At 39.3% G+C, this 25,210-nt stretch overlaps 1 protein-coding gene across 1 annotated transcript in view; it reads left to right on the top strand.

Annotated features, from left to right (window-relative positions):
- ADAMTS9 (ADAM metallopeptidase with thrombospondin type 1 motif 9) overlaps positions 1-25,210 on the top strand; it is a 179,780-nt gene that overhangs the window by 101,462 nt on the left and 53,108 nt on the right. The window contains exons 27-28 of the mRNA XM_056129367.1: positions 861-1,022; positions 3,354-3,530. Coding sequence (XP_055985342.1) covers positions 861-1,022; positions 3,354-3,530 — 339 coding nt within the window. The remainder of the gene's footprint in view (positions 1-860; positions 1,023-3,353; positions 3,531-25,210) is intronic.

Below are 25,210 nucleotides of genomic sequence, written 5' to 3'. Positions count from 1 at the left end.
TTGCACTGCTCTCAGGACTAGATGGCTGTTTTATAAGCAAACTGATCTTATAAGTTAAGGGTACTAGTAAACACATTGGGTTTCAAAAGATAAGGAAATTATAGAGAGAAAAACACTTAAGCTGTAGATAAATACAAGAGTTATGAGAAGCTTGTGTGGGAAACTAACTGAAATATAAACATAATTCTAGACAACCCTGAGAAGGAACGCTAGGCTGAAAGTGTGCCTCAAGAAAGGGTTGACAATGTGGAATTTAATTGCTATCATTGGGAAGTTAAAAATGAAGCCAATCTTGCTACCATTAGCCGTGGATGTAAAGGCTGTTGTGAAGTGGGAGAAGGCAACATTACTTGCTAGGAAGTGATGGCTAAAAAACATTCTGTGCTGTTGTGCTTCGGTAATTGACTGGCTTCTTACAGAAGCTTCATTTCAACTACTGGCAGTTGCTTCAGCATGTAACATGACCCTAGTATTAAAAGGGAAGTCAAAGTCAATTGTTGCTTCTAAATAGTACCCAGAGTTTTGAAAAGCAAAGACTTTTCTCAACAGACTGTGGACTTAGTCAAACCTTGGTGTGCATCTCAGATGCAGAGAATAAAGGAGGACTATGAAGGAGTCTGCTTTGGAAGTCATCAGATATGACTGCTCATTTAACCCCAAGGCAAAGCTATGTTCCAGGAGTTTGGAAGATAGGGGCATTCAACACCCCCCTGGGAGGGGTCACTTCTTGTCTATGGGGGAGAACTTGAGAACAGTTTCTGTCATGATGGATTCTGACCTTTTAACTCACTGCTCTCTGTGCACCTATGATGGAAATTGAGGTGGGAATTATTCTGCTGACTGATGTCCAATGTGTTTAGTGTTCTAGTACCTGTGCTGGTGGATCCCAGAGACGAGTGGTTGTGTGTCAGGATGAGAATGGATACACTGCCAACGACTGTGTGGAGAGAATCAAGCCCGATGAGCAGAGAGCCTGCGAGTCCGGTCCCTGTCCTCAGTGGGCTTATGGCAGTTGGGGAGAGGTGAGAGGGAATTATTCACCTGTATGCTTTTGGAGAAATCACTGGGCTGTTTTCCTTTCAAGTACGGTTTTTGTTCTTTTTTATTATAAGAAAAAAGAATTAACTTGAGCGGAAGCTTCTTGATTTGAAATTTTCTTGGACACTTATCTTAGTTATGGACTCTTTGAAAAACATGTGTATCACCTATTTGTGGCAGCTTGAATACATGGGAGAGGAAAATTAGGAAATATAGATAAAGGCTAGCTTAAATTATTTGTTCGCCTCTGCTGACAGAGGCTAAAAGCATTAAAAATGAATGCTTTTAAAGTGATTAAAACTATATATTAACTTAATCCCAAGAAATTTATGCCTTCTTCAGAGTTTGGGGCATATCTTAAATCCCAGGTGAAGCCAGAATTAATAAGTACTATTATCCCAATGAAGGTGATATATTTTCAAACATGGATGTGAATGATTAGCTTTATTCTCAAAAAATGAATATATATTATTCAAATTAAACTCTTCAGATATTAGCCTTTAAAGGTTGCCTGCTGTGACTGATGAAAGACTAAATAGAGTATTTGAACCAAAAGAAATAAAAGGACTTGGTCTCTTTCCTAGCCCTGGGTCTTCTCAGCCTGTGACTTTAGCAAGAATTGTACCTTTGGCCAAAGTCTAGATCCTTATCTTTATGTGGAATAATAATGCATTATCTTCATAGCATTCGTGTCTATATGAGAGAGCGAATGCCAAATGCCTGACCTTAGATTTCAAAGTTAAATTCTCTTTAATCATGATAATTGTTTTATTCCTAATCATTATTACTTGTATCACTATTATTTTTGGACTACTTCTAGGGTTTGGGGCTACTATCATGTACAGCCTTTAGATGCATATTGCTTTTTTTTTAATTAACCAAAACTGTATCTCTCTACTCTCAAATCCAGAGGGAGCACACATGTTTAAAGCTTGTTGAGCTGTTCTGTCTTGACTGTAAAATTTATAGAATAAAGCATGAAGATTAACATCTTGGAGACCCCAGTACCAAGATGGGTACAAAGACAAGTGAGATAGATGGGCACATTAGTCTGAGCTCCTGGCTAACTGAAATCATGTGTACACATTTCATGGTTTCATGCACGTAACCTAGTAGTCATGGGCAGTCCTAACAGAGTTTTGTTGACTGTCATGAACAGTACGTCATTCTCAAGGGCTTTGTTGAAAGGCAGAAAGGGGGAGTTCTGCTTTGAGACTCATGTATTGTGGATTTCCCAAAACTGCTCACAAACTTCTGTCCTGGGGGGCCTATGATTAAGCTTCTGTAATTGGACTGAAGCCAGAAGAGTCCGCACATATGCTAGGATGCTCGCTGTCAACACGGACCAGATCATTCCAAATGCTGTGGGAGATCTGGCAGGGATCTTGACACAGCAGGGAACCTGAACGTCAGTATTCCTGGATGTGAGCACAGTCATCCTATCCAAGAAACAAAACTTGTTCCTGTCTCAGAAGTTTGGGTCCAGCCAGAAGTCAGAACTTTATCCAGTGTTCCCACCACATTGTTTATTCATGTTACGGAAAAAGCATAGTTTTTCTAAGATTCCATGGACATAAAATATAACGTCATGAGGTCTATGGAGATTGTAGTCCCAGAATAGCCAGAGGGCGGTGACAACTTCAAAGAGGCTTGCCAGAAAATGAGTTGGCTAAGTCATTATTTCTTTGATTTTGTACTGGGCAGTTTTAAGACATATGCCTGTTTGATTTTTTTTTTTCATTTTGTATACCTCAAAGAAAAGGCTGTCATTTACCCTATCATATGCAATTGAATTGACTATGGTCAAATTTCTCCATATGAGACTCAGTTGTCCATATATAAAATGGGCAATGTATTAGCTTCTTGATATAATAACATACAAACAAACAAACACTGTCCTCCCATTGTTCATTGATTTGCTCGAGTGGGCCCAGTAACGTCTCCATTTTGAGACTTCTTGTTATTGTATTTGGCATATTGAATACGTCACGGGTAGCTTGCCGGGCTCTCCGAGAGGGATGGAGGAATGGAACCCAGCTCAGCAGGGCTGGCTACACACAAGGCAAATGCCCTACCGCTGTGCTATTGCTCCATACAATTGTCTTCAATAAAGGTGAAGAAGATTTGCTCAATAATTGATATTAAAGTATTCTGATGTCAACATTATTTTTGGTCATTCATTTCTACTTAGAGATTTACCTTTCCCACTGTTATAGTAGAGTTGGGCTAAGAGCTGGGCATTTTTCATAAAAACAAAATGTTATAGGTTGTTACAGGCAGACAGAGTAACTACAGCATCCCTTCCTTTCTTCCAGTGTACTGAGCTATGTGGTGGAGGCCTGCGAACAAGATTGGTGGTCTGTCAGCGGTCCAATGGTGAACGGTTTCCAGACTTGAGCTGTGAAATTCTTGATAAACCTCCAGATCGCGAGCATTGTAACACACATGCATGTCCTCAAGATGCCGCGTGGAATACTGGCCCTTGGAGTTCGGTACGGCCCTAACTCTTACTGTTTGATAACCGTCTGATTAACATACCAGTCCCCAAAGTATTCAGGAGCATAAATCTCATACTCAGAAGGGCATCTTGGAAACTAGGCTACAAATGGTTTATTTTCTTCATGTAAACTTGCAACAGAATTCATTTTTTATAAAATTCCAAAAGTAACTTTACATCTGAAATGTTCACCCTAAGACTGTAAATTCTTACGAGACCATTTAGCTTTGGTCCAAGGCTTCTATTACTTTCTGCTCAGCTAGCAACTGGCAATGCAATACAGGTTTGCCACTGTAAATACTATGCGCATTTCTGGGACAGCTCTTTGCAAACAAAAGGACTTGCTGTGTCAAAGCAATGCTTTGGCAAAGTTGTGCCAGAGGCTATGAAACCATTAGAAGTGCTTCATAAATAGAGTAAATGTTTCTGTAAATATATGAATTGCACTGAAACTGAGTTAGGTATTATATTAAGCCATATCAGAAGCCTTTTAAAAAAATCCCATGTGGTTAGAAGCAAAAGTCTTCACCATTTCTGAAACCAGTTAAAGATTAAAGTGACTTGCTGAATACCTACTGATGCTTCTAAGAGCCAAGGATTTCAGTGTCTGAGATTATGTATGCAGGTAGAACAATAGCAGGTAGAATAGAAAATACCAGTGTACTTTGTATAGAGGAGGAATCCAGAAGAATTTAAAGTATATCTTACCTGGTATTGTTTAATGGGGCTGTAAAGATTTTATTCAAGAGCTTAAGAAATGCCACTTGGAGTCAGATATGTGGTTAAACTGGAGCATTTTGTTGGTAATACTGGCACTCTACCAAAAGGAGTATTTTGCAAAAAGATCAGAAATAATCTTAGAATGTCAGGAACATCCCCTGACATTCCCAACTTGTCTAAGTCACCTACTACTTACTATTTTTTATGACATTTTCCATCTTGAGCCCGTTTTATCTTCATTCGTCCTGTTCACTTATCCACCAGCAACCCTATACTAGAGTTATGTTTCCAAAAGTCTCTTCTCTCTCTCTCTCTCTCTCTCTCTCGTCTCTTTCTCCTCATTTTTTCTCTCTCATTATGTTGCCAATTGAACCCAAGACGTGAAACACTCAAGGCTAGAACTCCTTCACAGAGCCACATTCCGGTTTGCATTACTTTAAGTTTGATTAGAAAGCATCTTCTCTCTGAAGGTGTATGTTTATGATACAACATATCATGTGGTACAATATATTATTATATAATATATTGTTTCCATAGCATTATCTTCCTTTAATACAACTTTTTTATGTTTTGTTTGGAGGGCACACCCGGCAATGCCCAGGAATTACTCCTGGCTCTGTGTTCAGGGACCCCTCCTAGCGAGGATTGGGGGAACCATAGTGAGTCCTGGAAATCAAACCTGGGTTGGCCACATGCAAGGCAAATAACCTATGCACTATACTTAACCCTGGCCCCACAACTCATTGATTTACACAGAATCTCTACTTTATTTCATATTTATAAAGTTACAAAGCCCAAAGTTTAAAATATGATCACGAATATTATTGACTGAAGGTTTTAAGTGCTTTTATTTGCTGGTTTTTCTTGGGTCTGAACACTGTTTTTTGATGCTTACAGAAAGAGAGAAAATAGCATGCTCTATTATATAAAGAAGAAAACATGACTGGCATTTGACAGCTACTCTGCAGTCTAGGAATAAGGCTACCTTACCTTATTCCTAGGTACAAGGCCTCTTAAATATAATTTTTTTGATAAGTGAAATCAAACGCATTTTATTTAAATACATTTGTAATATGTTATTTAACTATATGTATAAGAAGACAGCCTTTCTAATTCCTACTGCAGGATTTTGATTTTAATTTCTTGTTGGATTCTGTGAACGCTTTGGTACAGTATTCATAATAATTCTAAAGGTAAACATACCTCAGTGAATGATGTTAATGGCCATAAAGACTCTTCTGTGGTGCTTCATCATTGTAACTGACAGTGAAATTAGTAATGCCAAAAAAGTATATTTGAGGTGCTAACCAATTTCTTTCAACAGACAGCAAACTAGATTTATTACCGAAGAAGGATAGCAATTAGTCCTTCAGCTTTTCCCCCAGCACTCCCACACTGGAGATAGGATTCAAAGTAAGTTCTACTGGGAGGAAACCTTTCCCAGGGTTAAAGTGGAGATAGCCTCATTCAATAGTTGCTACTAAAGAACATTAAATCCAGTTGCTGGACTTCCGGAGTCTGCAGTAAAGCTCCTGAGATTTGGGAATTTAAGTAGCTGCTTACATCCCAAAGATTTGATTCAAGTCATTGCAGATTTCAATTCATGTTTGTGAAAAATCTTCCAAATTCAGCCTTTTCTGTCTTCATTTTAATGTTTTAATGTGACCTTGCACTTTTTTTGTATCACACCCAGAGGTGTTCAGGGCTTACACCTGACTCTGTGCTCAGGGGTTATTCCCGGTAAAGTCTGGGGAATCATATGGGGTTCTGGGGATCAAAGCCAGGTTGACCGCATGTAAGGCAACTGCTCTACCACTGTACTATCATTCTGACCCCTCTTTTTTGAGTGTGTATGTGTGTGTTTTTACCCAGATATTCCTTTCTGTCTTTGTCTACTTCTCCTGGAGAACAGGAGTGAAGACTTGAGCCCCCAGCCCTCTAGAGCAATGGTTTTCCAGTGCTAGTCTACAGTGGTTATTGACCACCAATTCGAAGACCAGTGCTCAGACAGCAGCAGGTTCTCAGGTGTGAAAAGGTTGAAAACAACCATGCTAGAGTAAGCTGATTCATTGGTATAATTAAAGTGGGAAAGGTTGCTAGGTAATGCCACTGATCCGAGAAAGTTCTCTACATTCCTTTCTTCGTTGCCTTGTGAGTTTGTCACTGATCAGCGTGTAGATAGTGATTCTTCTTGAGAGAAATTACTTTTTGAGTTTTTCACAGCCAACCAAAAATGGTTCTCTGAGCCTCACTTTAGCTGCTTCAAAAGAATGTCGAACCAAATAATGAGAATTTATGAGTTCATGAAGGAATTGTACTTTTGTCTCTGCCTGGCCAACTTATGAATCTGTTTCTACCTCATTTTCATATTACAGTTGCAGCTTCTATAGGGAGAAAGAGAAAATGTCTGACATTAGTTTTATCAGTTCACTGCCTCTCTCTCTCTAGCAAAATAAAGATTGTAAATATCATTACCATATTTCCAGTTTTAAGCAGCCAATTATAGTATTACCTGGATATTTTGAGCTTTACAGATTTCTATATGTTTATATATTAAAGCATATTTATTTTTTCATGTTATTTAATTTTATATAAAATGTTTAAAATCAGTGTTTATTCATAAACTGTAAAGGCACATAGGTTGTGTGAATTAGAAATGCATGTGTATGATTCTTTTGGTTTTAAAAATGAACAATTTTGTAATCCTTTCTAACCTGTACCATCCTCTCCCAAATCTGAGTAACACGTGACAAGCTTCATGTAACTAAATAGTTTTAAAATGTGTGATTTAGAGGGGGACTTTGAAAATATTTCTGAATTGGAAGAAATGCATAGCCATATAAACAAAAATATATGAGGCTTAACATTTTGTTGGTTTTTTTTTCTAATATTGTTGTCCTGATTCATTGAGTCTGAGATATGAAATATAAAAGCTTTATTTATTGAATTTGTGGTTAACAGTGAAACATAGCTAGAAGACAGAAAATGATTAGAAGAAATGCTTCTGAACATGTAAGAGGCAGGAACTAGTTACAGGAAAAACCTAACCTATTATGTATAAATTTGATCACACCTTATTCTCTGTGTTCAGCTAACTGTGAAAGTCTTACGACATTTGTCAATTTCATTATTTGTTCTGCAATATATTTGCAGAAAGTGTTTCTTACAAAAGAAAATTGAAGAAAATAATAAAACAATAAACTACAGTTTTAATAGAACCTGTACTTTTCAAACAATTATGAATCATAAATATGACCTCAGAGACCTATTGGCTGCTCAGTTCCTCCGTCAGTTTCCATTGTGTACTGTGATGATCAAAGGTGAAAGAACTAAAGTAAGGGAATCCCAGCGTGAGTTAGAGGTTTGTCACAAAGGCATTGAATAAGATAACTTCTCCAAAGCAAATGATGGGAGCTAACCTTGCTAAGCATTGCACAAGCCAAGCTAAGCAAATACACATCATATTAAGATGCCATGTTACAACATGAGAGAAAAGTTGTTATGAATTCATTTGACTATGTGATAGTCTACTTTAGACGTAAGACCTCAGCTTCAATGAACTGTCTCTGGTGTTCCTGCTATGCAGGCAGAAACCAATAGATCACGTTCAGAGTGAATTTAAAAGCTCCTCTTTATATTCAATAAAGAAAATGCCTAAAGTCAAACTCCATTTCACTTTAATGCTATTTAGCTTTTACGGACATTGTCCATTTGACTGCAACAATAGAAAATTCAGAGTTATTATTGCTATGGACTAGCCCTCCCTCCCGCTACCCCCACCCAAAAAAAAAAAAAACAGTTCAAACAGCTGGTTAGGTTTTCATAATGGCAAAACATCTCTCAGTTCAAAGACATCACAGGACTGGAATGATGATAGCTCAAGTGATACAGCACATGCCTAGCAAGTGTGAGGTCCTGAATTTGATCCCCGGAATTGTGGACTGGCCCCAAAACACTCTGAGCCCCACTGGGCATGTCTCCTATGTGGGAAAAAATGATATTGTTTTAGTCAGATGAAGATGATGATATAAAGAATTTTTCACCTAAAGTTTACCACACTCAGTACATATATATTTTAATAAATACCATATTTTACTCTATAGACACAGTTTTTTTACACAGTTTAAATCTGCTGTGAGTGCACTTTCAAAAAATATGGTGCATGGCTAATTTCTTTATCAGTCTGAAGCAGAAAAAATAATTTTTTATCAAAAAATTACATATGGGGCTGGAACAATGGCAGAGCAGGTAGGGCATTTGCCTTGCATGTGGCTGACCTGGGTTCAATTCCCAGCATCCCATATGGTCCCCTGAGCACCGCCAGAGGTGATTCCTGAGCGCGGAGCCAGGAGTAACCCCTGTGCATCATAGGGTGTGACCCAAAAAGCAAAAAAAAAAAAAATTACATATGAAATTACAGTTTGCTTACAGGTTACTTAATTCTATGCAGATTAAGAGACTATAAAGCCACTCATCTCAAAGGAGTTCAACAAGCATTCTCTGGTCCACATGTATTTGAAAATATAGCATATATATATGTATATATATATGACAAGACATAGCTTTTTTGATTTTTCACTTCCCCTCCAAGTAACTATGATTTCATATGTCTTTCAGAAACTCTCTTCCTGCCTTTTCACTGCTGATGTTTCTTGATAGCTTGACTGGTTCCTTTTTTGTGGGTTTAAAAAGTCTAGGGTTGTGCAGAAGCGATAGTATGGTGGCTAGGGCACTTGCGTTGCATGCAGCTAACGTGGATTTGACCCCTGCTACCATTTATGGTCTTCTGAGCCCAAGCAGTAGTGATCCCTGAATGTATAACCAACGGTGAAACCTGAGCACTGCTGGGTTTGGCTCCCAAACCAACTAAATTAATTAATTAAAAGTCGAGGGCTAGCGAGGTAGCTCAGAAGTCTAGAGAAAGCACATGCTTTGCCGGCAGGAGCCCTAGATTCCGTCCTCAGCATCATATGGTCCCTTGAGCACTACTGAGTGACCAAAAGAGTAAAAAGATGAAGACCCAGGTTGGGAGCAGGGGTACAAGGGTTATTAGACCCTGAAAAGGAGTGTCAGTCCTCTCACTCACATCATAGAATTGCCTTTTGGACAGGAAATGTGCAGTGGGAGATAAAGGTCCCAGCCTCACTGGGAGACAATCCCAATTAGTAAGGAAGTAGAGGAAGTTTGATTTTTCGGGGGCGGGGGGGAAGCAAAAAACTCTATCTCTTTTAGGGAAAGACACTTTTTCAAAAGTCATTGGGTTTTTTGGAAGTTACTTTTTATAGGGCCAGGGACTGCTCTAGATGTTAGGATTATAGCAATGAACCAGTTAGAGCTATTCACTCTAATGAAGGAAGAGAAAACTTGGTATTAATGAATAAAACTAAATTATATTCACAACTAAAGAACTGACTCTTTTTTTCATGGGAACCCCAATAAAAATACAAATCATTATTAGAACATAAATTTTCGTGACTGGGTTGCTGGACTGATAGCACAGCAGGTAGGGCATTTGCCTTGCAGCTGACCCGGGGTTCGAGTCCCAGCATCCCTTATGGTCCCCCAAGTACCGCCAGGAGTAATTCCTGAGGGCATGAGCCAGGAGTGACACCCGTGTGCATCGCCTGGTGTGACCCAAAAAGCAAATAAATAAATAAATATTTTCATGACTATTAGTCTTTTCTTTTCCCCAAGAATATAAATGATCATCTGTGCCCATACTTTTAAATGTGAACCACCCGTTCATTTTTAGTGATAAATACCCCTTGGCTGACAGCATGGAACCTTTAAAAAACCTTTCAAAGAATAAATTTCTAGTCATCTTAGGATCCAGGCATGAGTTCAAGTTGAGTAATGTAACAGCAGCAGGAGCAAAATGCTTAACTTTCAGCCTATCCCTACTGGGGTCCTCATTGTGTCCCCAACAGTGGCAAATTGTCCCAATTGGGTCATTTCTCCTTTATTATTTAATGGGCACCAATAAAAATATCTGGATGGGTGGATTGTCATATACCACCTTTGCTTTTTAATTTCTCTAAAGTCAGGAAGATTTTCATGGATGGTTTTAATCATCCAAATTTCCCTTTCCAGAGATGTATAAAGTAGAACATGGAAAGTAATGAAAAGAATGTGCATGGTATAGTATGGGATGAACCTACAAAATCATCCTTCTTTGCAGGATCTGTCACCCCTTTCTGCTATTAGATATAAGTTATGTCTTGACCAACACAGTTCATCAACTATCTACAATGAAGAAATTTCCCCCTAGTTTTGTTTCCCATTATGTTAACCACTAGTCCTTTGTCCTCATATTAAGGCCTTGCCACATGGCTAAGTTCAACAGAAGTACTGTTTTCTAAACTGTATTTGATCTTAATGACTATCATTTGAACAGTCACTGTTGATCTCTGGCCACCATATTGGACAGAGCAACTTCAGGCAACATCATAGCTTCAGCAATTAATACTGAATTAGCCAAGAAATCAATGAACCTGTAAAAACAAACATTGGGAGAAAGACTCCATGTCAGCATACCCTTGAATTTAGTGCTCTCTTCCTCTTCTACTTTGTACTTTTTTTGTAACACTTCAGTGGGTGTTCCCTAACAGCTGGACATTAGAAAAAAATCGAGGACAGTGGAAAGACAGGCTATCAGAACAGCTGTCTAGAGACTCGTAATTCCAGGATCTCAGTGTAAAAAGCAGCTGTTAAAACAAATACTCCTCTTCTGATTCTCAAAGTTCAAGTTCATCGTGGCACTAAGTTCAGTTAAGGAGAAGAAATGTTTATGAGTGCAGTGGGCCAAAAGGGCAAGGCTTGATTGATGCTTTTTATATGAAGGTAAACATGGAAAACTCCAGGTAGCTACATTGTAGACGCCTGAATTCTGAGAGATCATTCCTTCTTTAAAGAATAACTTTCAGGGGCCAGAAAAAAATAGGACAGTGGGTAAGGCCTGCACAACTTGACCCAGGCTCACCCCTACCTCATCATATATGGTCCTCTGAGTACTGCCGGGGGTGATCCCTGAGCACAGAGTCAGGAGTAATCCCCAGCACCATCTGATGTAACACAAAGAAAACAAACACTAAAAACAAGTTTCAGGAAAGTAGCTTTTCACATTCACTTAATCTTGTAGGTGAAAGTTGAGATTAGCTTTGGAGACGGGGATTTTGAAGACAAGAGAAGAATCAGAGTTGAGGCAACATCTTCTTTTTCTCTGTAATTGCCACTCATTTTTTTATTAGTGCAACACCATGAGGTACAGTTGTAGATTTACAAATTTTTGTGCTTGGGTTTCAATTATACAATGATCAGATACCCATCCCTCCACCAGTGCCCATTTTCCACCACCATGGATAATATCCCTCCCACCCCCATCCCCCCATCCCCCCTGTCTCTGTGGCAGGGCAATCCCCTGTGTTCTCTCTCTCCGTTTGGGTGTTGTGGTCTGCAGAAGAGGCATTGAGTGGCAAACATGTTCAGTCCATAGTCTACTTTCGACATGCATCTCCCCTCCTGGGAGGATCCTCCAAACACCCTTTATTTGGTGCTCCCTTCTCTATCTGAACTGCCCTTTCCTCTAGGATACCCGGCTGGCCTCTAAGTTATGGAATAATCCTCCTGGTGCTGATCTCAGCTATTCTTGGGTATTAATCTCATATTTTGTTACTTTATATCCCCCAGATGAATGCAGTCTTTCTATGTCTATCCCTCTCTTTCTGACTCATTTCGCTTAGCATGATACTTTCCATGTTGTACCACTTGTATGTAAATTTCATGACTTCATCTTTTCTAACAGCTACATAGTACTCCATTGTGTAGATGTACCAAAGTTTCTTTAACCAGTCATCTGTTCTTGGGCATTCAGGTTTCTTCCAGTTTCTGGCTATTGTAAAGAGTGCTGAATTGCCACTCATCTGACTTGGCATCATTTAGCCTTCGCAGTCCCACAAACTCATAGATTGATTCTTGTTCATCCCTCCTACTGTCTGACCAGAAGTTATATTTATGCAACAACATTGGTTATAAATTAATTGATGACTTCATCGATTCTCTCTTCCTGCGGACAGATCAAGTTGTTGCTTTCACTTTGGGAAGACATCTTAAATTAAACTATAAACCATTCAGGTGGTCTGTTTTTTTATTTCAATATTTTGGTGGGGGGAGGGGGAGTTTAACTCTCAGCATTTCTTGAGGCCATTCCTAGCCTGGTATTCAAGAGCCACTCCCAGCAGTGCTCTGCTCTGGGGACCATGTGGTTCCAGGGATGAGTTGCCGGGCTCTCTCATGCAAAGATGCATTCTAGCTCGTTGACCTATCTCCCTGGCCCCAGTGATCCGTTTTCCAGACACGGTAACATAACTATGTTTAGCCTCAGATTGTTTGTGCACTAAAATGAGAAATACTCAAATAACTGCCCCGATGCCACTTTACTCTGAAATATCTCAGAAAATAGATAAATTTTGAATACCTCAGCATTCTCTAAAGAACCATTTTTTCTTCACTTTAGGTTTACACAACGTATTTCCTCCTGTAACTACAAGCAGGGTTATATTTTTCTATTAAGATAATTGCTTACAGTTTTGTTCACCTACTTTTTGCTAGGTGTTATGTGAAGGAATTCAGTCACATTTATCTAACTTGAGTTCTTAATGAAATTAGCCTCATCAGAGAAGCAAACTGGTCAGTTCTAGGTCAAACCGCTAGAAGTGATAGATACTGGATTCAAAACTGAGACCTGGGGATGGAGCGATAGTACAACAGGTAGGGCATTTGTCTTGCACGCGGTCAACACGGGTTCGATTCCCAGCATCCCATATGGTTCCCCCGAGCACCGCCAGGAGTAATTCCTGAGTGCAAAGCCAGGAGTAACCACTGTGCATCACCGTGTGTGACCAAAAAAAAAAAGCATAAATAAATAAATAAATAAAACTGGGACCTTCCGACGTCAAAGGCCCAGGTTCTAATCAAGATACAAACATCTCGTATTACTACTTAGTTACTACTAAGTGGTGAAAACAAGATATGCAGGAAAAGAATGCTTGCAGGTAAAGATTGTCTGTTTTCCCAAATTGTAACTACCTGAAGCATTCTGGAATTCAGCCATTTAGAAATTTTTCTCAGAACTCTAAGGGGCTTAATCTGAGAAAATATTTCTCATATATTTAATTTGATTTTTGTTTTCCTGAATATTAAACCAAGAAGAGAACAAGTTTTGGTTCTCGTTGTAGCAAATTTTTGAGAAAAGGGCACCTAATGCTTATTAAGCAAGCATGCATCAGAGTATTTCTGACATTTTAATATACAAAGAGAAATGGAATAACTTAAGGTAATAAATCTTAAGTGTTTTCTTTGTTCAGTACTTACATAAATAATCAGGATGATAGATCAGATTTAGTTAAATCTGTTGGGGGATTTGCAGATGTTTGTAGTAATCGGGCTTACTATAGAGCCCAGCATGTTGTTATACTACAAGTGAATTTTGAAAAACAATAGTATTAAAATTTATTTTTAAGCAATCTCACCCTATTAACACTCTGGTTGAATAAAGTGCATTGCTTGCATTGAAATATCTTCCAGGATGTTTCTTTCTTTGCTTTTTGGGTCACACACAGCAGTGCACAGGGGTTACTCCTGGGTTTGCACTCAGGAATTACTCCCAGTGTTGCTCAGGGGACCATATGGGATGCTGGGAATCAAATCTGGGTCAGCCGTGTGAAAGGCAAATGCCCTACCCGCTGTACTATTGCTCAGGTTCCCAGGATGTGTCTTAAGTGAAATCCGAGTGATAGGAATCGAATGCTTTTGTTCTGTTATATTTTAGTGAACTAAGGTAGCTTTTATTTTGTTATTATTTTTTAACGTAGGAGTCACGGTCATGGTTCTCCTGTTGTTCATCAATTTGCTCGAGCGGGCCCAGTAACGTCTCTATCATGAGACTTGTTGTTACTGTGTTTGGCATATCGAATGTATCACGGGTAGCTTGCCAGGCTTTTGCTGTGAGGGCGAGATACTCTCGGTAGCTTGCCGGGCTCTCCAAGAGGGGTGGAGGAATCGAACTCGGGTTGGCCATGTTGGTGGCGTGCAAGGCAAACGCCCTACCCGCTGTGCTATCGCTCCAGCCCAATGTAGGAATACTGCTATTTATTCAGCCATTGATTAAGCTGAATAAATTGGGCAGAACTCCACTCAAGGTGGTTTTTAAGAGAACAAAACATTCTTGGAACTATGTGAGAGGAGAGAAAGTGGGGAAATGTGTTCCAGAGAGAACATGGACTTATCCAGAGTGGAAATAAGCAACCAAAAGGAACAAAGACAAGCAGGGGAGAATATGGGCTTGAAGAACAAGACTTGAATGCTTCTTTTGACGGCTGTCGTTTTTTGTTCCGTTGGTAGGATAGTCAGTCACTCTGATTTTGTTCTTAGAATCGCTTTCATTCTTTACACTTTCCCTCCCTATTGTGCTATACTCCTCTGTCCACATGACAGTGAATAATAAGATGTGCATCACGATCACGATCACGACCATCCTGTTGTTCGTCGATTGCCTCGAGCAGGCCCCAGTAATGTCTCCTTCGTCCTAGGCCTGGGATTTTTAAAAAAGTGCCATATTCAAGGCTCTTTCAAGGTTAGGAGAATGAGACCCATCTTGTTACTGGTATTTGGCATATTGGGTACGCCACGGGGAGTTGGCCAGACTCTGCCATGTGGGCAGGTTACATTCAGTAGCCTGCCAGTTTGTCCAAAGTAGGAATGAGATAAGATGTCGCGGCCGTGTGCTTCTGGGAGCTGGGTTTTATAGTCTCTGAGTCTTGGCCGTTGATGGGATTACACGGCGCCAGGGGGCCAGGTGGTGGGCGTGACCCCCGCCTACTGGAATTTGGAGGATCTGGGTGGAGGATGCTTGGCCCAAATCCGAGTAGGCTTGGAGATCTCGGCCCCGGAACCCGCGTGACTTTGTCCCTCTGCCAGTACCTTCATGTGTGCGGAGAGTGGTCTCAGCATGCTGGTGGCTGGTTCTGGAGATCTTCGGCTGCCGGAGCCCTGGTCGGGGTGGGGAGGGAAACTCAACCCGCTCCCCTCCAAGGGGCCCTGGCGAGGACAGCAAGATATGCATATGGCGTAGAAATTATGTAGATGGAGAAAGGAAACCTAGGACAGGGGAACATAGAGTATGTCTGCTTCCTTGTTTTTTTGTTTTGGGGTCACACCCCTAGGTGCTCAGGGTTTATTCCTGCTCTGCACTCAAGCATCATTCCTGTTGGGCTCAAGAGACCAGATGGGGTACTGGGGATAGAGCCCAGGTTGACCACATAAAAGGCAAACACCCTACCTGCTGTACTATTTCTCTGGCCCCTGCTTATTTTCCTTAGCTAAAATACAGGAAGAAATGTAGACATAGATAACACTGAAGTGAAAAATGTTTCCCTCAAATCATTGATTTAATTGTCCCGATATTAATTTCTATTTGGATTAGTAGTCCTGCTGTTCAAGTTTGATGCCTCTTTCAAAATAGGCATGTCATAAATAATATCAAAATTAGTGAATAACTTTAAATACTCAAGAGATTATTCTTTATTGAGCTAGCCTAGAAATACGGACATCAAATCTTAACTTATTTAAAGAAAACATAAGATTGGAGGCTAATGGTGTGTCAATAATAATTTCCCATCTTGAAAGGTTGCAGGGTGTTCATGTAGGAATGTACCCTTAATTTGAGCTTTGGAGGTGATAGAACATATATCTGTACATTGCTTTCAGATTGTTCAGAAAAAAAAAGAAAATATTAATGACATGTACATTTGAAGGGAAAGGAGTTGGGAGGAGTTGTTGTGAAATTTGGTAGTTAGGAAATCAGGATAAGAAGGTTAAAGGGATTTTTTTTGTGTTCTTGCAATGTTTATATTTGAACAATTTCAAAATAAGTTATATTTTTAATTTTTTTCAATATGTACAATGTGTATTTTACTTCACAACAAAGTGAAGAGTAAGTCTAGATTTATTTCAGGACTTTAAAAATTCTGGCACATCTTAGGAAGCTATTTTTAATCTCAAATTTGCCTTGTACCATCTTAATAAAAGAAATGGGTACTCTAGTCAAAGTGCGATAGAGACAGATTTTTTTCTCTCATTTTCTCTTGACTTTTCGCCCATGTCTTTCTCTGTCTCCTCCCCTTCACTTCTTACCCCCAAACTAAGAAAATAACCTAAGGACTCTGTTGTTTTTTGTTTCTTTTTGCCAAGGTGAAATCCAGGCTTTGATTGCAACTCTTGTCAGTAAAATACAGAAAATGCTTGGTCAAATGTAGACAACTCTCTGAATAGCATGCATTCTCTGTCCCACCCTCTTATTTTTTTTTTAACTTTACTAATCAAAACCCAGATCTCTTTGAAAGCTAAAAGTTTTTTTTTTAATTTTGGTTTTGTTTTATTTTAATGAGTATTTATTTTACTTGTGCTTCATAAAAAGAACTCACCGAATCAGCTCACCTATTTGTGCTTTGCAGTTTGTCATTTCTTAATAAATTCGTTGTTTCCTTTTTGTTAATTGTCTTTTCATCCGAGGTGAACTATATGGGAGCCCCCTGGCAATGGTAGGTCATGAAAATGATGTCAAGGGGAAGTGCTCTCCAGAGGAGTGTGTTTGTTCATTGTAGCTGAGCATTGCTACGCGTGGGAATTGATTTCCTGGTGTGTAAGTCATGCTCTTTGTAGACCAAGGCTTCCAACCCTTGTTAACCTAAAATCTTGACCTTGTTGGATTCATATTCAGCAGGCCCTTTTACTATTCTGAGCCACAAAGAAGCTCTGGGCCACACTTCCAGCAAGTCAATTCAAATCAGCACGTTTCGGAAGTGTTGAAGGACTTTCTGAAAACCTTGTGTCAACTCTGCGATTCTCATTTAGAAGTGACTTTATTGCCAATGGGTATGAGGTGATATTTGGAGACATTGTTGGTTGTGACTAATGAAGGAGTGCTACTGGAATCCAGTTCATAGAAGTTGGGGATATGGCTAAGTAAGCATGTTAAAATGCATAGCATGACCCATAACAAAAAAAATGATCTCATCTAAGTCCTTATGCATTAAAATTTTACACGGTTATAAAACTCGGGAGAGATCTGGTGAGGAAAAGAAAAAAATTCATAGTCCAAAGTTGAAGTCACACTTGCAAGTGCCACTGTAATGACATGGGCTAGATATCAGTACTTTTCTCTGGAGAATTGATTTTTTTTCCCGTAAATGTTATGATAGGTCCCTGGAATCCATCAAGATCAAAGCTGAAAGCATGAGCTCCCAAAGTTGTCTCACTAGATTGTGAATTTACAAGCCCATAGAGTGTCACTCATTCTTCTTTCCTGGGAAATTAGTGGATGGGAAGGGGTTGAGGTTGTAAATGTATACACTGTGATTGATAGACAACCTGTGGAAAGAAAGGCATATATGTGACAAGACCTTCCTACGCGAACTTGGGTTATGCTAACACGTTCATGGAATTTTCATTCTTCTGATTAACAGCACTTTCCTTATTCATGATAGATTGTGCATGTCGAATCATCCAGTTATGTCTCGAACATATGTCTGTATTGAATATACAAGTATTTCTTCAGGGTGCTTTCAGAATACAGGATGAACCCTAATGAATGCTTCATTTGAGAAATAGGCCATCTGATTAGAGACCTAGATGGCAATGCAGAAAAATGTCCGTGGGTTGTAGATAAGTAGTAAACAGGCTTTTCTAACCTCAGGACTATTATATTTAGAATCTGATTATTCTTTGTTTCAAGGTTCTTTTGTGTACTTTAGGACATTTCACAGAATTCATAATCTTTACTCCTGGATACCAGTTGCCTGTGTGTTTGGTTGTGATAACAAAAATGTTTTAGGCATGACCAGATGTCCCCTAGAGTGCAGTGTCACTTTCCTACCCCCAGAATTCTGTGGATTTTTCTACATCAAAATCTTTCTTCCCATGTTTTCATAGGTATTAGGTGGGTGTATATCGGCTAGAACATTTCCCAAATGTGTTTAATACCAAATCCCTATACTTTTCAAAGTTAGAGAAATCATGAGGTCATAAAATGGTTCTCTTTCTTCTCTCGGGGAAGATAAATCATTGCAAAGTAGACATCACCTGGTATTTATAGTCAGTTATTTCCCCACCAGTTTTTGTTTGTTTCAACCTATCAGAAGCCTTATGTGAGTGATCAGCTTTTCCAGATGTGTGGCATTAACTGAATTTTCTGTACAGAAAAGGAACTTATGGGGGAAAACTTTCTGAATTCATCCCATTTTTCATTCTGCATTTTTTCTGTCATTTATTTTTTAATTTATTTTAGAATTTTCAAAATGCGATCTACTCACCAAGCCCAATACCCCTACAACCACGCTCACATATATTCCTTCAGAAAAACAGATAGAACTCTGGGTTCCAGGGAACAGAGCAGTTTAGATGATACATATCTTGGCCCTAGAAGGAAAATCAATCTCAATTCTTCTCCTTCAAAAGTCACTAATGGTGGCCATAAACACTCGAAGTGACTCTAAAGCTTTGAAATTGGCAAAATCTGTCATTTAAGAAAGGCAAGCAAAAAATGAAACCAAGGCACCGTCATCAACCTCACAGGTGTTATGGTAGGATTTAAGCTCTAATCAAATATTGGATTTTTCCCTCCATAATGTTTAAATTTTACTTGGTGGAAGACCACAGAAATTGATCTAAAAATATAATTCTTGCACACCAGTGCCCAATATAAACTCTCATGATCTTAATTCTTTGTAGGCAAAAGGATACCAACTCTACAGAATCCACTAGGACCTTAAATTACCAATAAACTATGTAAAAACCTCCTTAAAATTGGAAATTGAACTTTTCCTTTATTGTAACTATCGTATTACAAAGAACTCTCAGGCACAAGCTAAGCACATGAAGATTTTCTCTAACCCAGAGAGAACAAGTAGCACCACTGAAAAGCTCTTTTCTCTGAAAGAGTGAGTTTCTTACAGCCCCACCACCAGTTTACATGTTGCTATGGCATGTCCGCAGCTCTACTTACAGTTGGTCAGACAGATTTTATCAAAAAATAGAGAAAGGCCCTGTTTATTAAGCACTTACAAATGCATGTTTATTAAGCATTTAGTAAGCATATACTGTGAACCAAGAGAAAGGCCTGGCACTTTGAATGTGTTATTTATAATCTCCTATTATCCCTGCAACAGACATTATCATACCCTTATGCAAGTAAGAAAAATGAGTTCCATGGAGACAGAGCAAATTTTCCAACATCATAGTATCAGCAATTCTTGGATGCAGACTCACTGATTTCCCATCCCCATGTTTGCATAACTTCTCAGATAGGACTTTCAAAACTTATAGAAATAACATTTCAATTTGGAACACACTGAAATAAAACATTTTCTTGCCTTTTTGGAGTTCAGTTTTACTTCTCTGCTTTTTATTTTATTTTTTTGTATTAGTGAAACACCATGAGGTACAGTTACAGACTTACAAATTTTTGTGCTTGGGTTTCAGTTATACAATGATCGAGTACCCATCCCTCCACCAGTGTCCATTTTCCACCACCACAGGTCACAGTATCCCTCCCACCCTGTATCCCCCCATCCCACCCTGCCTCTGTGGCAGGGCTTTCCCTTTTGTTCTCTCTCTCTCCTTTTGGGTTCTGTGGTTTCTGCTTTTTAAAACTCAACTCATTCAAGTTGAGTCCTTAAGAGCTAAATGTTTTCCAAGGGTTTTCAGCACATTTTGAGTTTTATTTATCTTACTTATCAAAAGTAGGAGGTAGCTTAATATTTGCATTTTTGAATAGATGCTTTTAACACTTCACTTGATTTTTGAATAGTTTTCAAAGGAATTCAGAAATTGGGCTTGGTCATCTCAAATTCTCAGACCAGAGCTCTAAAGAGGGCTGGTTCACCCTGGTCATGTAGAGTGATCTAGAATAACGTGATTTAGGAAGAGTCAAGCAAACTAAATAAACTAGATCTCTCCAAACATGACATGAAACCTAAGTTTGAAGTAACAGTTGACCCACTTTATAAAAAGGTCTTCTCATTTCTAACCTCTAGAAAATGTACTGAAAGGTAACAATGATTCATTTCTATTGAATTAATTGTAGAGTTGGAAAATCTCAAACCTGGTATCACTTTGGTACTTTTAAAAAAACTAAATCAACATGAATTACAAAGTTACCGAAGTTATTTGTGATCAAGTTTCAGGTGTACAGTGTTCCACACCAGTCCCTTCACCAGGGTCCACTTCCCTCCACCAATGTCTCCAGATACCCTTTCACCCCCATTCTGCCTCTATGGTAGGCATTTTGTATCTCCTTCTCCAGTCAGTTCTTCTCCAGAGTAAGAATTGTGTCCACTTTCCTCCATCATTGTGGTATTTTACCCTTCTCTGACCTTTCCCCATTCTTTCCTCTGCCAGGGAAGAGATTCCTATTGGAAACCAGTTCCCGTACTCTTTGTTTCTATGCCTTTGGACATTTGACAGTTTGAATTATCCTAAACTTTGAGCAATTTTTCTGAATTTAAATGTTTCAAAAAATAAAGATAAGGGCCAAAGCACTTGAACTGCATGTGACTGACCGGGGTTTGATCCCTAACACCATATATAGTGCTCCCAATCCCCACCAGTAGCACAGAACCAGGATTAAGCCCTGAGCACCTCCAGGTGTTCTCCTCCACCCTGCAAAAAATAATAAATATAAAAATATCAAGATCAAACTTATATTAGTTTTAAACTTAAGTGTGATTTTAGTTCTTTGGTTTTGAAGATTTCTGACTTGAGAAAGATAACTGATATCATTAGAACTCCCTAATTTTTTGTCCACTGTTTCTTTGTACACCGTTTAGTTGCCTGCATTAGGCAAAACTCTCATTCTAAAGTGACATCTTTAGAATGATGAAAAGTAGTATTAGATGACACTCAGTTATTCACTGGTGTCAGTGCCTTAGAGATAAACTTTCCATGTGAGGAGAGTTCACGTGGAAAGGACAGGACAGTGTAGAATTCCAACTTCAGCTTCTGTTTCTTATGTCACAATATAGAAGAACATTCCTTTTCAATGTCCCATGTGCAGTACTTGGTGCTTAGTTAAATGCTAATCTATAAGGGCACTTAGTTAGTTTAGGGCTGAAAATACAGAGAAGATAGGAGATCACAGTAGTTATTTCTTCGGTCCTTACAATGAACTGAGCATTGTAGAGACTGTTTGCTTAATCCTTAAGAATTCCCATGACATAAGTGGTTCTAGATTGTATCCAGTACTGTTTATTCACTCATTCATGCATTCATCTGTGTGTTCCATAAGTAGTTTCAGTGTTTTCTATAAAGCAGCATTGCTCTAACCACTTGGAATATAGCAGTGAACAAAATGGACAAAAGTCCAGGAGTTCATTAAGCTTACATTCTAGTGCAAAGGTGAGTGGGGATTAAACTCTGTCTAACAAACAGAAAGGTGAAGTAGACCTTGTGAAAGAGAGTGCTAAGTGTGTTAGGTAAAAATATCTTTGAGAAGATGGATAGAAAACCGCAAGGAAGAAGAGATGGGAACTGGCATTTAAGGCGGTCTGGCTGGTCTCTGGTGAAAAGGTGGCATTAAAACAGAGATATGAGAAAACAGATGGAAACTACGTTACTGTCTAGGGGAACAATGTTCCAGAGGAAGACCCAGAGACAGAAGTATGTCCAACATACAGCAGCAGAAAAGGTTTAGCAGAGCACCATCCTTAGCTCTGGTTTTGAGTCTTAAAGTAAAGAACAGTTAAGGAAATAGTAAGTAAGTAAGTAAAGGCCCTCCCGTTGATCGTCGATTTGCTCGAGCGGGCCCAGTAACATCTCCATTGGAGACTTTTGTTGTTACTGTGTCTGGCATATCGAATACTCTCGGTAGCTTGCCGGGCTCTCCGAAGTTAAGGAAATAACATTAAAAATTGAGATATGTAAGCCCCTCATGAGATAGAAGAGTGAGCAGGGAATCATGGAGTAGAAGAATGATAGCATAAATCTATGTCTTTTTCTTATTTTTCTTTCATTCCCTAGTTAGAAGAAACCCTGTTAATAAGAATGATCTAGAAAAGTGGAAAGGCACTACAGAAAATCAGGCATCTTTAACATTTGCATCTGCTTTGTGGATTTCTTTTGGACCTTTAGAAAGGAAAATTCTTTGACCTGTTCATATGGGTGAGATTTGCTAGACTCTTCCAGAGGAGTTCCTCATTGTCTGACTTTACATTGTTGGCCAAGGAACTTTGGCCATTGTTCCCAGTAGTTACAGCTTTTCCACCTATTACTTTTTTGCTCACCTTTGGGACAGCTAGGGATAGGAAACCTAGAGCAGATATACCTCACCTTGACTTCCAGATTGCCTTCATAAATAATAATCTCAGGGCAAGCATAAAACTTGGATCCTTTCCTTGCACATCTTCACCTCTTCCCTGAAAAACGCCAATATCATTCTGCTCAAGGTATAATCAAATAATCATCATGTATAACCTTGAAAGGGAAAAAGCAATCCTGTAAGTGTAAACAATATGAGTAGGAATGGAGAATAAGTTACCTTGAGGGTAACTGGGTTGGGTGGTATAATATGCTTCAAATCTTAGACATGCCCATGTCAGAATTCACCCAGTGCTATTCTTGGGAATTTTCTTAAATTTGTTTTCTGTCTTGCTTGGGAGAAAAACGTAACAGTTACACTCTTGCAGAACAAAAATAGCCCCTATTTGGATTTTATATGAATAGTTAATTTCCTATTATGCTATAATTAATGCTGTATTGTGAAATTTGGGGAAAACTGGAAAGTATGTGCCGCATGATTCTTTGATGATAATAGGAGGTGGGGGGCATGAATACATCTCACTGCACCCCATATTTGTCTGACTGTGCCATCCCTCTTGTATTGCATATACAAGGCCACCTACTTGGTTATAATGCTGACAGCAACCTTCAAGTGTGCCCCAAGAATTGACATGTGAATCCGAGTTCCATTTTTCCCCCAAGTCTTAGACCTTTGTCGCATTGCAAAGGCTGGGGGTGTGGGGAGCAATAGGGATGGAATGATTGCCTAATGCCCTTCCGGCTGGGATGACCGTGACTCCCGCATTTGCTTTCTTCCATGGTGTTCCCTGCCAATCTCAGGCTTTCTCAGCTCCTTTTCATGATAATAAGTGCCATGGTGGTCCTGGACATAAACAGCCATCAGGCAGGCCTGTCAACACTGACTTTACGCTCTGAAGTTACAGCCCTTGTTTTCTGGCAATGCTTTTTTTCTCCTTCCTCCTGAGTCATTTTTGGTTCCCTGATGCTCTGGATGAGAGCCATTTTTGTATTGTAAGAAGCCCCATAACCCCCTACTCCACACACACACACCCAAATGTTTTCATATTTGCCACTAAGGAGTTATGCTTTAGGACAAAGGACTGTGTCCACTTCCACAGTCCAGCCAAATCTAGCAGGGAAGTATGTGTTCTCTCCTTAGCGCTGATGTTCAGTCTTAAAGTAAAGGACAGTTAAGGAAATAACATTAAAAAGTGAGAAATGTAAGCCCCTCATGAGATAGAAGAGTGAGCAGGAAATGATGGAGTAGAAGAATTAAGCATGAAACTATGTCTTTCTTTTTCTTATTTTTCTTTCACTGCCTAGTTAGAAGAAACCCTATTAATAAGAATAATCCAGAAAAGTAGAAAGAACACTACAGAAAATCAGAAATCCTTAACATTTGCGTCTGCTTTGTGGATTTCTATTGGACCTTTAGAAAGGAAAATTCTTTGACCTGTTCATAAGGGTGAGATTTGCTAGACCAAGTCCTCCTTTCAAAACATTCCTATATTAGGAGCTGGAGCAATAGTATAGTGGGTAGGGTGTTTGCCTTGCACATGGCCAACCTGGGTTCAATTCCCAGCATCCTATATGGTCCCTCGAACATTGCCAGGAGTAATCCCTGAGTGCAAAGCCAGGAGTAACCCCTGAGCATCACCTGGTGTAACCCAAAATGCCAAACAAAATTCCTATATTAATCTTAGAATCTTTAGTTTGATACACACACACACACACACACACACACACACACACACACACACACATACTCACCTTTAAACTGTATGGGGAAACCCGTTCTAAAAGACTATACCAAATAGAAATAGTACTAAAGACAGTGAACAAGAATTGATTTTTGCACTGTCCATCCCAAATACCAAGAGATCTGCCTGTCTCAATTTTAACACAACTCTAAAGAGTCTGTTGTTGTTCCCATTTTCAGGAGAAAAGCCATGAGCTGAGAGAGGTTAGTTCACTGACTCGAAAGGTTAATCTGGGAGGATGGAAGATGGCATTCCATTCTAGCTTCAGTCTGTCTGACTCCAAAATCTGTGTCTTCCCAAGTGATTCCTTTCACAACTAGGTGATGACAAGCATCCCTGTGGTGAGCTGTTGCTGGCTTCATCCACAGCCACCCCTTGGTTACACTCACCCACTCACATTTATACTTACCCTGGCAATATCTCAAAGCAAGAGCAACAGTGTCTGGGCCTGTCTTGTCTAGTCCCCTATACATTATGCTAGCTGTGTGTGAGTATATGTTACTTGAAATGGAAAGCTCCAGAATGTGTGGTTAGCTGTGTTTCTTGAGCAACACGTAGAACAGCAGAACCTGGCCACAAATTCACAGTGAAATTGGTATTCTAATCACTGTTCAGTAACTTATAGTTATCATTCTGAATGTACTCTTACCTTGCTATGTAATCTTAAACCCACATCTCTCTATGGTTGAATTTCTGAAATAAATTATTGGGTGAAATATTCTCTGAGATGCTCTACACTTGAAATAGAAGTCATCTATGAATTTGGCAAGTCAAAATGCATGACCTTCCATTTATGACCATGCAAAGAGCCATTCACCAATGAACGGAAATGCTCATATGCCATCAG

This window comes from Sorex fumeus, unplaced genomic scaffold, assembly GCF_029834395.1.
Source record: "Sorex fumeus unplaced genomic scaffold, SorFum_2.1 ptg000072l, whole genome shotgun sequence".
Taxonomy (NCBI): Eukaryota; Metazoa; Chordata; class Mammalia; order Eulipotyphla; family Soricidae; genus Sorex; species Sorex fumeus.
This window is presented reverse-complemented; position numbering and strand designations above follow the sequence as displayed.